The sequence below is a fragment of the Lepisma saccharinum genome, chromosome 11 (genome assembly GCF_977018435.1).
Source record: "Lepisma saccharinum chromosome 11, izLepSacc3.1, whole genome shotgun sequence".
Lineage (NCBI taxonomy): Eukaryota > Metazoa > Arthropoda > Insecta > Zygentoma > Lepismatidae > Lepisma > Lepisma saccharinum.
Genome location: NC_139239.1, coordinates 58,700,352 through 58,712,287, shown reverse-complemented (window position 1 = coordinate 58,712,287; position 11,936 = coordinate 58,700,352). Strand labels below are relative to the sequence as shown.

The following is an 11,936-nucleotide window of genomic DNA, read 5'->3' as shown; positions in this document are numbered from 1 at the left end:
TTCCTGGATTTTAAGTTCTAGATTACTAGAATTTTCTGCCATTTTAGCTTCCAGACTGCTAGCATTTTCTGTCATTTTTTTCTGGATTCTAAGTTCTAGATTACTAGAATTTTCAGTAATCCTTTCCTGGATTCTAAGTTCTAGATTACTAGAATTTTCAGTAATCCTTTCCTTGATTCTAAGTTCTAGATTACTAGAATGTTCCTGAATTTTAAGTTCTAGATTACTAGAATTTTCTGCCATTTTAGCTTCCAGACTGCTAGCATTTTCTGTAATCTTTTCCTGGATTCTAAGTTCTAGATTACTAGAATTTTCAGTAATCCTTTCCTGGATTCTAAGTTCTAGATTACTAGAATTTTCCTGGATTTTAAGTTCTAGATTACTAGAATTTTCCTGGATTTTAAGTTCTAGAATACTAGAATTTTCTGCCATTTTAGCTTCCAGACTGCTAGCATTTTCTGTCATTTTTTTCTGGATTCTAAGTTCTAGATTACTAGAATTTTCAGTAATCCTTTCCTGGATTCTAAGTTCTAGATTACTAGAATTTTCCTGGATTTTAAGTTCTAGATTACTAGAATTTTCTGCCATTTTAGCTTCCAGACTGCTAACATTTTCTGTCATTTTTTTCTGGATTCTAAGTTCTAGATTACTAGAATTTTCAGTAATCCTTTCCTGGATTTTAAGTACTAGATTACTAGAATTTTCAGTAATCCTTTCCTTGATTCTAAGTTCTAGATTACTAGAATGTTCCTGGATTTTAAGTTCTAGATTACTAGAATTTTCTGCCATTTTAGCTTCCAGACTGCTAGCATTTTCTGTAATCTTTTCCTGGATTCTAAGTTCTAGATTACTAGAATTTTCAGTAATCCTTTCCTGGATTCTAAGTTCTAGATTACTAGAATTTTCCTGGATTTTAAGTTCTAGATTACTAGAATTTTCCTGGATTTTAAGTTCTAGATTACTAGAATTTTCTGCCATTTTAGCTTCCAGACTGCTAGCACTTTTTGTCATTTTTTTCTGGATTCTAAGTTCTAGATTACTAGAATTTTCAGTAATCCTTTCCTGGATTCTAAGTTCTAGATTACTAGAATTTTCCTGGATTTTAAGTTCTAGATTACTAGAATTTTCCTGGATTTTAAGTTCTAGATTACTAGAATTTTCTGCCATTTTAGCTTCCAGACTGCTAGCATTTTCTGTCATTTTTTTCTGGATTCTAAGTTCTAGATTACTAGAATTTTCAGTAATCTTTTCCTGGATTCTAAGTTCTAGATTACTAGAATTTTCAGTAATCCTTTCCTGGATTCTAAGTTCTAGATTACTAGAATTTTCCTGGATTTTAAGATCTAGATTACTAGAATTTTCCTGGATTTTAAGTTCTAGATTACTAGAATTTTCTGCCATTTTAGCTTCCAGACTGCTAGCATTCTCTGTCATTTTTTTCTGGATTCTAAGTTCTAGATTACTAGAATTTTCAGTAATCCTTTCCTGGATTCTAAGTTCTAGATTACTAGAATTTTCCTTGATTTTAAGTTCTAGATTACTAGAATTTTCCTGGATTTTAAGTTCTAGATTACTAGAATTTTCTGCCATTTTAGCTTCCAGACTGCTAGCATTTTCTGTCATTTTTTTCTGGATTCTAAGTTCTAGATTACTAGAATTTTCAGTAATCCTTTCCTTGATTCTAAGTTCTAGATTACTAGAATGTTCCTGGATTTTAAGTTCTAGATTACTAGAATTTTCTGCCATTTTAGCTTCCAGACTGCTAGCATTTTCTGTAATCTTTTCCTGGATTCTAACTTCTAGATTACTAGAATTTTCAGTAATCCTTTCCTGGATTCTAAGTTCTAGATTACTAGAACTTTCCTGGATTTTAAGTTCTAGATTACTAGAATTTTCATGGATTTTAAGTTCTAGATTACTAGAATTTTCTGCCATTTTAGCTTCCAGACTGCTAGCATTTTCTGTCATTTTTTTCTGGATTCTAAGTTCTAGATTACTAGAATTTTCAGTAATCTTTTCCTGGATTCTAAGTTCTAGATTACTAGAATTTTCAGTAATCCTTTCCTGGATTCGAAGTTCTAGATTACTAGAATTTTCCTGGATTTTAAGTTCTAGATTACTAGAATTTTCCTGGATTTTAAGTTCTAGATTGCTAGAATTTTCCTGGATTTTAAGTTCTAGATTACTAGAATTTTCTGCCATTTTAGCTTCCAGACTGCTAGCATTTTCTGTCATTTTTTTCTGGATTCTAAGTTCTAGATTACTAGAATTTTCAGTAATCCTTTCCTGGATTCTAAGTTCTAGATTACTAGAATTTTCCTTGATTTTAAGTTCTAGATTACTAGAATTTTCCTGGATTTTAAGTTCTAGATTACTAGAATTTTCTGCCATTTTAGCTTCCAGACTGCTAGCATTTTCTGTCATTTTTTCTGGATTCTAAGTTCTAGATTACTAGAATTTTCAGTAATCCTTTCCTGGATTCTAAGTTCTAGATTACTAGAATGTTCCTGGATTTTAAGTTCTAGATTACTAGAATTTTCTGCCATTTTAGCTTCCATTTTCTGTAATCTTTTCCTGGATTCTAAGTTCAGGATTACTAGAATTTTCAGTAATCCTTTCCTGGATTCTAAGTTCTAGATTACTAGAATTTTCCTGGATTCTAAGTTCTAGATTACTAGAATTTTCTGCCATTTTAGCTTCCAGACTGCTAGCATTTTCTGTAATCTTTTCCTGGATTCTAAGTTCTAGATTACTAGAATTTTCAGTAATCCTTTCCTGGATTCTAAGTTCTAGATTACTAGAATTTTCCTGGATTTTAAGTTCTAGATTACTAGAATTTTCATGGATTTTAAGTTCTAGATTACTAGAATTTTCTGCCATTTTAGCTTCCAGACTGCTAGCATTTTCTGTCATTTTTTTCTGGATTCTAAGTTCTAGATTACTAGAATTTTCAGTAATCCTTTCCTGGATTCTAAGTTCTAGATTACTAGAATTTTCAGTAATCCTTTCCTTGATTCTAAGTTCTAGATTACTAGAATGTTCCTGGATTTTAAGTTCTAGATTACTAGAATTTTCTGCCATTTTAGCTTCCAGACTGCTAGCATTTTCTGTAATCTTTTCCTGGATTCTAAGTTCTAGATTACTAGAATTTTCAGTAATCCTTTCCTGGATTCTAAGTTCTAGATTACTAGAATTTTCCTGGATTTTAAGTTCTAGATTACTAGAATTTTCCTGGATTTTAAGTTCTAGATTACTAGAATTTTCTGCCATTTTAGCTTCCAGACTGCTAGCATTTTCTGTCATTTTTTTCTGGATTCTAAGTTCTAGATTACTAGAATTTTCAGTAATCCTTTCCTGGATTCTAAGTTCTAGATTACTAGAATTTTCCTGGATTTTAAGTTCTAGATTACTAGAATTTTCTGCCATTTTAGCTTCCAGACTGCTAACATTTTCTGTCATTTTTTTCTGGATTCTAAGTTCTAGATTACTAGAATTTTCAGTAATCCTTTCCTTGATTCTAAGTTCTAGATTACTAGAATGTTCCTTGATTTTAAGTTCTAGATTACTAGAATGTTCCTGGATTTTAAGTTCTAGATTACTAGAATTTTCTGCCATTTTAGCTTCCAGACTGCTAGCATTTTCTGTAATCTTTTCCTGGATTCTAAGTTCTAGATTACTAGAATTTTCAGTAATCCTTTCCTGGATTCTAAGTTCTAGATTACTAGAATTTTCCTGGATTTTAAGTTCTAGATTACTAGAATTTTCCTGGATTTTAAGTTCTAGATTACTAGAATTTTCTGCCATTTTAGCTTCCAGACTGCTAGCACTTTTTGTCATTTTTTTCTGGATTCTAAGTTCTAGATTACTAGAATTTTCAGTAATCCTTTCCTGGATTCTAAGTTCTAGATTACTAGAATTTTCCTGGATTTTAAGTTCTAGATTACTAGAATTTTCCTGGATTTTAAGTTCTAGATTACTAGAATTTTCTGCCATTTTAGCTTCCAGACTGCTAGCATTTTCTGTCATTTTTTTCTGGATTCTAAGTTCTAGATTACTAGAATTTTCAGTAATCTTTTCCTGGATTCTAAGTTCTAGATTACTAGAATTTTCAGTAATCCTTTCCTGGATTCTAAGTTCTAGATTACTAGAATTTTCCTGGATTTTAAGATCTAGATTACTAGAATTTTCCTGGATTTTAAGTTCTAGATTACTAGAATTTTCTGCCATTTTAGCTTCCAGACTGCTAGCATTCTCTGTCATTTTTTTCTGGATTCTAAGTTCTAGATTACTAGAATTTTCAGTAATCCTTTCCTGGATTCTAAGTTCTAGATTACTAGAATTTTCCTTGATTTTAAGTTCTAGATTACTAGAATTTTCCTGGATTTTAAGTTCTAGATTACTAGAATTTTCTGCCATTTTAGCTTCCAGACTGCTAGCATTTTCTGTCATTTTTTCTGGATTCTAAGTTCTAGATTACTAGAATTTTCAGTAATCCTTTCCTGGATTCTAAGTTCTAGATTACTAGAATTTTCCTTGATTTTAAGTTCTAGATTACTAGAATTTTCCTGGATTTTAAGTTCTAGATTACTAGAATTTTCTGCCATTTTAGCTTCCAGACTGCTAGCATTTTCTGTCATTTTTTTCTGGATTCTAAGTTCTAGATTACTAGTATTTTCAGTAATCCTTTTCTGGATTCTAAGTTCTAGATTACTAGAATTTTCCTGGATTTTAAGTTCTAGATTACTCAGGGGAGGAGGTTAATAAGTTCATTGAGAGCTTTCAGAGTGTTGCAATTCTGAACAGCTGGGATGAGGGAAAGAAACGCCAGGTGTTTCCAGCCTTACTGAATGGCCCAACATTGCAATGATTTAACGCCATCAGTCGGCAACCTGGAATAAATGTTGCAACTTACGACGAGATTAAAAAAACGGCTAATCGAGGAATATACAGGCTTCAGGATAAACAGACCCCTTTATTCAAAATGGACCCTAACATGGAAATGAACAGACAGCTGAAATATATTAATGCAAGTCTTCAACCTGAATTTATAAGGGAAATTTACAATAATCAGTACACTTCAGTCACTGACCTTTTGAAAGATTTAAAAGCATTTGAAAAGGCTAAATTCATGATGCGCCACCGTACTGTGCAGGAACTTTTGCATACGGCACAGAAAGAAACCTTGTTTCCTTCTCCAGCAGAGTTGTGCATTCCGGTGCAACATAACCCCATAGTCAGCACTACGGCGGTTACTCCGGACTCCATGCCTAGGGCTAGTCACGAGTTACATTCCCAGCTGCATGCGTTACAAGCGGAAATGGATAGTGTCAAAAGAACAACAGTCATAAATCCATCAAATGCTGTACATGATCATTGGTTGCAAGTGACAGATTGGCATGGCATCACTCATCAGACGTCTAATTATGACTGTCCGATAATGTCTTACATAGTTTTCTCACTCAAAAGTGCATTTCTGAAAAAAATTTAACGCTGTCTTCTGCCAGTTATTAATTTATTTTTCTGTATTAAATAAATTGATAATGTTAAGCATTGAAAAATATCTCAACAGATGAGGTTTTATAATGCAGCAAACCCTGTGTAAATCTCTCTTATGGTTTTTATGATATAAATTTTCAAAGTTTGGGTTGCGCGACTTTTGAAACCCTCTGTATATGACAAGTACCAGCCAAGTGCTTAAGGCTTAACATGTTGACTGCCACAATAGAATATTTTCTTTTCCCCTGAGGGGATGATTATTCCAGGGGCATTTGTAATCCCCTGGGTTTTTGAATGAAGGGAATATATGACTACCGCAGATATGTTGTTAGTGTGGTACACAATAACGTACTACCAAGTGTGTTGCTCACAATTGTGGCAGAAGGCCTGTATGATGTCATAAATCCAAGATGGCTACCACTTCATGCACTAACTAAGAAAATCCATCGTAACTCCTTTAATAGTGGTTTTGGAAATTTTTTTATTCATACATGTTTTGTTCAGAATTGAAAAAGGAACAAAATTGATTCTACAGTTTTTTTCATATCTCACACTGTTATGGAGATATATCTAGTGAAACTATTTCTGCCCTTTTCTGCAAGGATTCTATGCATATTTTACACTTTAGTTGACATTCTAGCATATAAAAGGGGGAAATTACTGACTGTGATATTTTGTTGATGCCTACTATTTGGGTGTATTTCCTGTGTGACATCATACATCCAAGATGGCTGCCGCTGCAGACATTAACAAACAAAAACGACCATATCTCCTTAACTCCTTTAGGAGTAATTTTAACCATTTGTAAGTTTGTTGAGTTTTTACACGAAGGGAAGACATGTGTATGGATGATGCTTTCATTTGAAGGCATGCAATCATGTATTACTACAGGTGTTTTGTAGTATAATGTGTCAGAGACCATACATGACTTCCCAAATCTAAGATGGCCACCTTGGTGGTTCTGCACATGAAATACTGTCCATAACCTGATTTAGAGTTCATTTATCAGATTTTTCCAGAGGCACTTTCTCTTAATAAATAACAAGTGAAAAATATTAATTATTATTATTATCATTATAATTACTATTATTATAAATACTACAGTAAAGGAGTAATAACATCGCCTGTGAATTTCGCATTGTAATTTTGAAATTTAAGCAGCTCACCTGTTATCAAGATTGAGAGTGGTTGAAATCATTTGGGATATATCATGTCATCAAAACAGTCACTCTGATCTGAGTCTCTGTCCTGTAAGTAATTATTTTCACACTTTTCTTCATCTGAACTACAAAGACACAGTTCAGTACGTCGCAGGGACTGATCCCGGCATATGCATGAACTTTTCCTCTTTCCGCAACCACATGTCAACTGTAATCTTATCTGACGTTCTAGTAGTGTGGATATGACATAAATGATCTTTTTGTCATCCTCATTTTTTTCTTTCTCCATTCAACAGCCTATTGGGCTGGGTAGATTTGGATGTTTCTTTTCTGCTTTTATTTCACTCCAATACTTGGAAGTAACTCCTCCTGATGAAAGGTGTGAGGGTCACTTTGGCGCCAATGTTCACACTATCTATTAATGGTATCCCAGTTTGTGTTTGTACTTGCAAGGAAGGCAAAAAAGTGGTTGTTGAACGCATATGATGGCACAGAAGATCATGTGCTTGAATCTCTTGCAAATCTTGGTTCTGATACGACAAACAAGATGACAGAATGAAAGAATGAATTGATTTATTTCACTTCTCATTTCTGCTACTTTTGCCTAATTTCAAAGACGAAAATGAACTATAAGATGAAATAGATGAAAGAACAATCACAAACACACATGGGCAGCAGACAACTCAAGTACCATGGGTCCAGACGTCAGAGCATTGATTGATTGATTGACTTGGTGTTTTTATTTAAGTCCACTTTATACACAGTAAGGCTAATTGGGACTGGATCTACAATTTAAAGTGGGATCTGAACCGCTATATGTGCCTCCACCGGGTAACGAACTCGGGACCCTGTGATTACAAGGCAACAACGATACCACTGTGATATCAGGGAGGCCCTAGACGTCAGAGCAATGTTAGTCTGCAAAATGCAGTCCAGGGTGTACTTCGTGGAAGTGAGGTTGATATTTGGGCATCTCTTACACCCCGAATATGATGACAGGATTTTTAAGATGATGGGATTTAGCATGACACCAAAATCAAATATTTCGGCAAATTACGATGGTATCTGTTCGCGAAAAGGGATGTTTAAGGCTCACGTCTTACTCCAACCAATATTCCCCTCACACTTTTTATCAGAAGGAGTTATTTCCAAGTATTGGAGTCAAATAAAAGCAGAAAAGGATCATCCAAATCTAACCATCTCAATAGACTGTTGATGGGAAAAGAGAAAATGAGGATGACAAGAAGATCATTCTTGTCATATTGACACTGCCTAGAGCTCCAGAGAATGCTGAATGAGGAAGTCACAGGCGACGTCATTACTCCTTTACCATAATATGGTAGTGTCCAAAAAGTAGAAAAATGGAAGGGGGAGACCTGCACGAACACCATAAATAATCATCAAGGAGTGTAACTCACCTTACGCATGTAGGCAACAGTACTGATAGTGTCAAAGAGGCCCGTGATTGAAAAGTAAACAAAACACAACATATCAGAACAAAAGTGCCTCATTCTGTATCGAACGCTCATTGTGATCGGAGGACAATGTCTTGGTAAAGTGTTCAATGTACAGTAAGAACATGGCACAAAGATGTCAGCGAAGAATCATCGGATGTCTGGAAGCAGGTCAAACACAGACTGAAGTCACGGAAGAGTTGACTGTGCCACAGTCATTTCCAGGCTTTGGCGACGGTTCCAAGACACAGTAGATGTTCATGGTATCTGGCTTTAAATGTACGGAGAAACCAGACGATGCCTGCAAGACAACTGTCCTCAAAGCTTGCAGCCACCTCAGGGGTTAGCGTTTCTCTTGCCAAACTGTGTACCGGAGACTCAGGACAGCTGGTCTCTATGTGTGTCCCGCACAGAAGGGCCCGCTTACAGTGGAGTCAGCATGCTTAACTTTGGACACTAGTGTAGTTATAAAAATTATAATAATATTTTTCACTTTTCAATTATTAACAGAAAATGCCTCTGGAAAAATGTTATAATCGAACTCTAAATCAGGATATGGACAGTATTTCATGTGCAGAACCACCAAGGTGGCCATCTTGGATTTCGGACGTCATGTATGGTTTCTGACACATTGTAATACATGATTGCATGCCTCCAAATGAAAGCATCATCCATACACATGTCTTCCCTTCGTGTAAAAACGCAACAAACTTACAAATGGTTAAAATTACTCCTAAAGGAGTTAAGGAAATATGGTCGTTTTTGTTTGTTAATGTCTGCAGCGGCAGCCATCTTGCATGTATGATGTCACACAGGAAATACGTCACAATAGTAGGCATCAACAAAATATCACAAGCAGTAATCCCCCCCCCCCTTTATATGCCAGAATGTCAAGTAAAGTGTAAAATATGCATAGAATCCTTGCAGAAAAGGGCACGAAATAGTTTTGCTACATATATCTCCATAACAGTGCGAGATATGAAAAAAACTGTAAGAATCAATTTTGTTCCTTTTTCAATTCTGAACAAAACATGTATGAATAAAAAAATTCCAAAACCACTATTAAAGGAGTTATGATGAATTTTCTTAGTGCATGAAGCGGTAGCCATCTTGGATTTATGATGTCACACAGGCCTTCTGCCACAATTGCGAGCAAAACACCTGGTAGTACGTTGTTGTGTACCACACTAGCAACGTATCTGCGGTAGTCATATATTCCCTTCACTCAAAAACCCACGGACCATGAAATATTGACACATGCCCCTGAACTTGATGTTTCATTACCATAATGTAATAAAAGCGTTAAAAGCAATATGTTTCTTGATGATTAGATACAAAATTGTTATTTTTAATTATTTTATATGCGTGAGTCATATGCAATTCACGCAGTGATATAATGAATTATTATGCTGCACGCCACGTAAGTTATATGTGACTCGCATTATATTTCTTGTTTCTTTCTGAGTATTGTTCTTGTTCTCTTCTGAGCACTGTTATAGTTTTTTTTTTCTGAGCATTGAGTCTTTTGTTATTTGTTCCTGTTGTAGCAATATCGTTCGAGGAGCTGGCCAGTAATAAGTCAAGGTCAAACGCACAATCGGAAAAACTTGAAAACAGTTCACAAGTGAAAGTGTTTTTTTTTTTTTTGTTTTACTTGTCAGATTGAAGTGAAATTGAAAGGCAAAAATAAATATAAAAACATGTATTAATTTGATCCATGCTTTTTAAATTGTTTGCATTAATTGTAACAATAACAGCATCACTCAATATTATTTTCACAAACCATCTGCAAAATTTTGTCCACAGGCCCACCCTTCACGTAACATGCATATAATAGCATGGTAGTGCGAGTTGCCGGTGCACCACAAGACTCCCAAGGTAAAGAGACGTGAGAGTTAAAATGCTTCACGAGGCCCCGGGCATAAAACTAGCAGGAGTTAAATACAACTCACGTGGCAGTTAATGTGCTAAACTGTAGGTCTAGTTATGATTAACCTATCAGTGCATAAAGTGGGCTTCATCAAACTTCAAACTATTTACAGTATAAAAGCAAAAGTTTGACAAATCAAAGATTGTATCTTAAAAATAATTAAATACGCTGAATTAAAATTGAGTGAGGTAAAAGCTCAGTTGATTCTAAGAGTCCAAGGACTGCAATATCAGGTTCATAGAAGGTATAATGTAACAATCACAGTGAAAATAAAGGAAGATTATTTTAAAATTCAGCTACTGGAAAATGCAGTGTATTTTTATTTATCAAAATACAGATCATCATTAATCGGTCAAAGCCTCTGATTATATTAAATTAAATTCACATGATATAAAAATTAAATCCATAAGCATTACTACTTCATTCTGAAGTATATGAGATACTAACAAGATTCATTTATGCGAGTATTGTTATTGTTGTATTGGCAGGATATATACAAAACTATAAAGTTCTAAATAAAAAAAGCAGCTATGAAAATAAGTCTTGACATTTTGGATTGCTTCACTGGTACCTATGACAAAAATTTTCATCAAAACTTGTTTGTTTCAAATATAAGGCAAGTGTGCTTCTTTGAGCATGGGTTAAATTGAGATCCTCCCAAATATTACGGCAAGTGTGTTCCTATGAACCGAATAAGGCAAATGTGAGTACAATCAAATGGCAGTCGTGTTTTTTAAGACAATAAGGCAACAGTGTTCTCCAAATACACAACTAAATTAAAGTCCAATCACTTTCTTGTAAAACGAAGCAGCCTAGTCAGCATAGTGGTAACACATGGAATCTGCTTTTGTCTGTTCATTAAAGGATCACCAGGCACACAGGACTCGAAATCAACAGCAACTCTCCGAGACACAAATGTCAGAAGAGACAGGAGATCCCATTCAGTCACATTCACTTTCAACTCCTCACAAAGAGCTTGTATAAACCAGGAACCTCTGGTTGTGTTTCTCCACGAAAAGAAACCTGCAAAAAGAAATCAATCGATTATCACTTCAAAATGTGAAGTGTAAAGTTCAATGAGGAATTTCATGCAGGAAGACATAATCGTAATGAAGGAATAATTTAGAAAGTAAGGAAACATGGATTAGAGGTTCCTGGGTTCCTGGGCTATACAGAAAAACATGTGTAATCTGAGTGTAAGAAGCAGCCATGTAAACAATCCAATCACAGTAAAAATTTGCACCAATAGATATTACCAAGCACATGCCAAGACAAGAGCTGGCAATAGAAGACTTGCACGTTATGAAGAGAAAGATATCAAGCAAAGTTTATTCAGCAAGAAGCAACAAGATGAGTCTGTACTGGATGAATATAATGAAGTGGGAGACAAAATTTCCACTGCTGCAAAATATAGGATTTTGGGAAGGATAGTTACTACTATACAAAACAATTAATATTGACATGCATCTTCCATTTTACTAACTTCTATTTCATCACCATGATATTTTTTCGTTTGAAGTAAGTCTTGAAGCTTTCCTGGTGTCGAATGATGAAAACATTCCCTCGGGCTATCGACTCATCTGGCCAATAGCCCAGAGAATCTTTTCATTTTTGCATTTGTCAATATGTAAAAAAAAAAATGTAAGCATGTCCCTGCTAAAATATTACTATGTTAGGATGTTAGATACTAAAAAAATATAACCTTCAAAACTATTCATAAATTCATCTGGTTTGTCACATTATCAAGGTAACTCTTGCTACGTTCCCCGGATTATTTTCAATGGAACTACTTACGTTTATTCCTCAACGACGAGCCTGAGACTTATCAGCTTACTATGAAGCCCTCAGGTTGTGGGAAATCAGATAAGGATATGCTTACGTAAACTTTACTAACTC

At 34.7% G+C, this 11,936-nt stretch overlaps 1 protein-coding gene across 1 annotated transcript in view; it reads right to left on the bottom strand.

Moving 5' to 3' along the window:
• Nucleotides 1–10,340: 10,340 nt before the first annotated feature.
• LOC145994842 (caspase-1-like) overlaps nucleotides 10,341–11,936 on the bottom strand; it is a 42,707-nt gene continuing 41,111 nt past the window's right edge. The window contains exon 6 of the mRNA XM_083131211.1: nucleotides 10,341–11,063. Coding sequence (XP_082987337.1) covers nucleotides 10,828–11,063 — 236 coding nt within the window. The 3' untranslated portion in view covers nucleotides 10,341–10,827. The remainder of the gene's footprint in view (nucleotides 11,064–11,936) is intronic.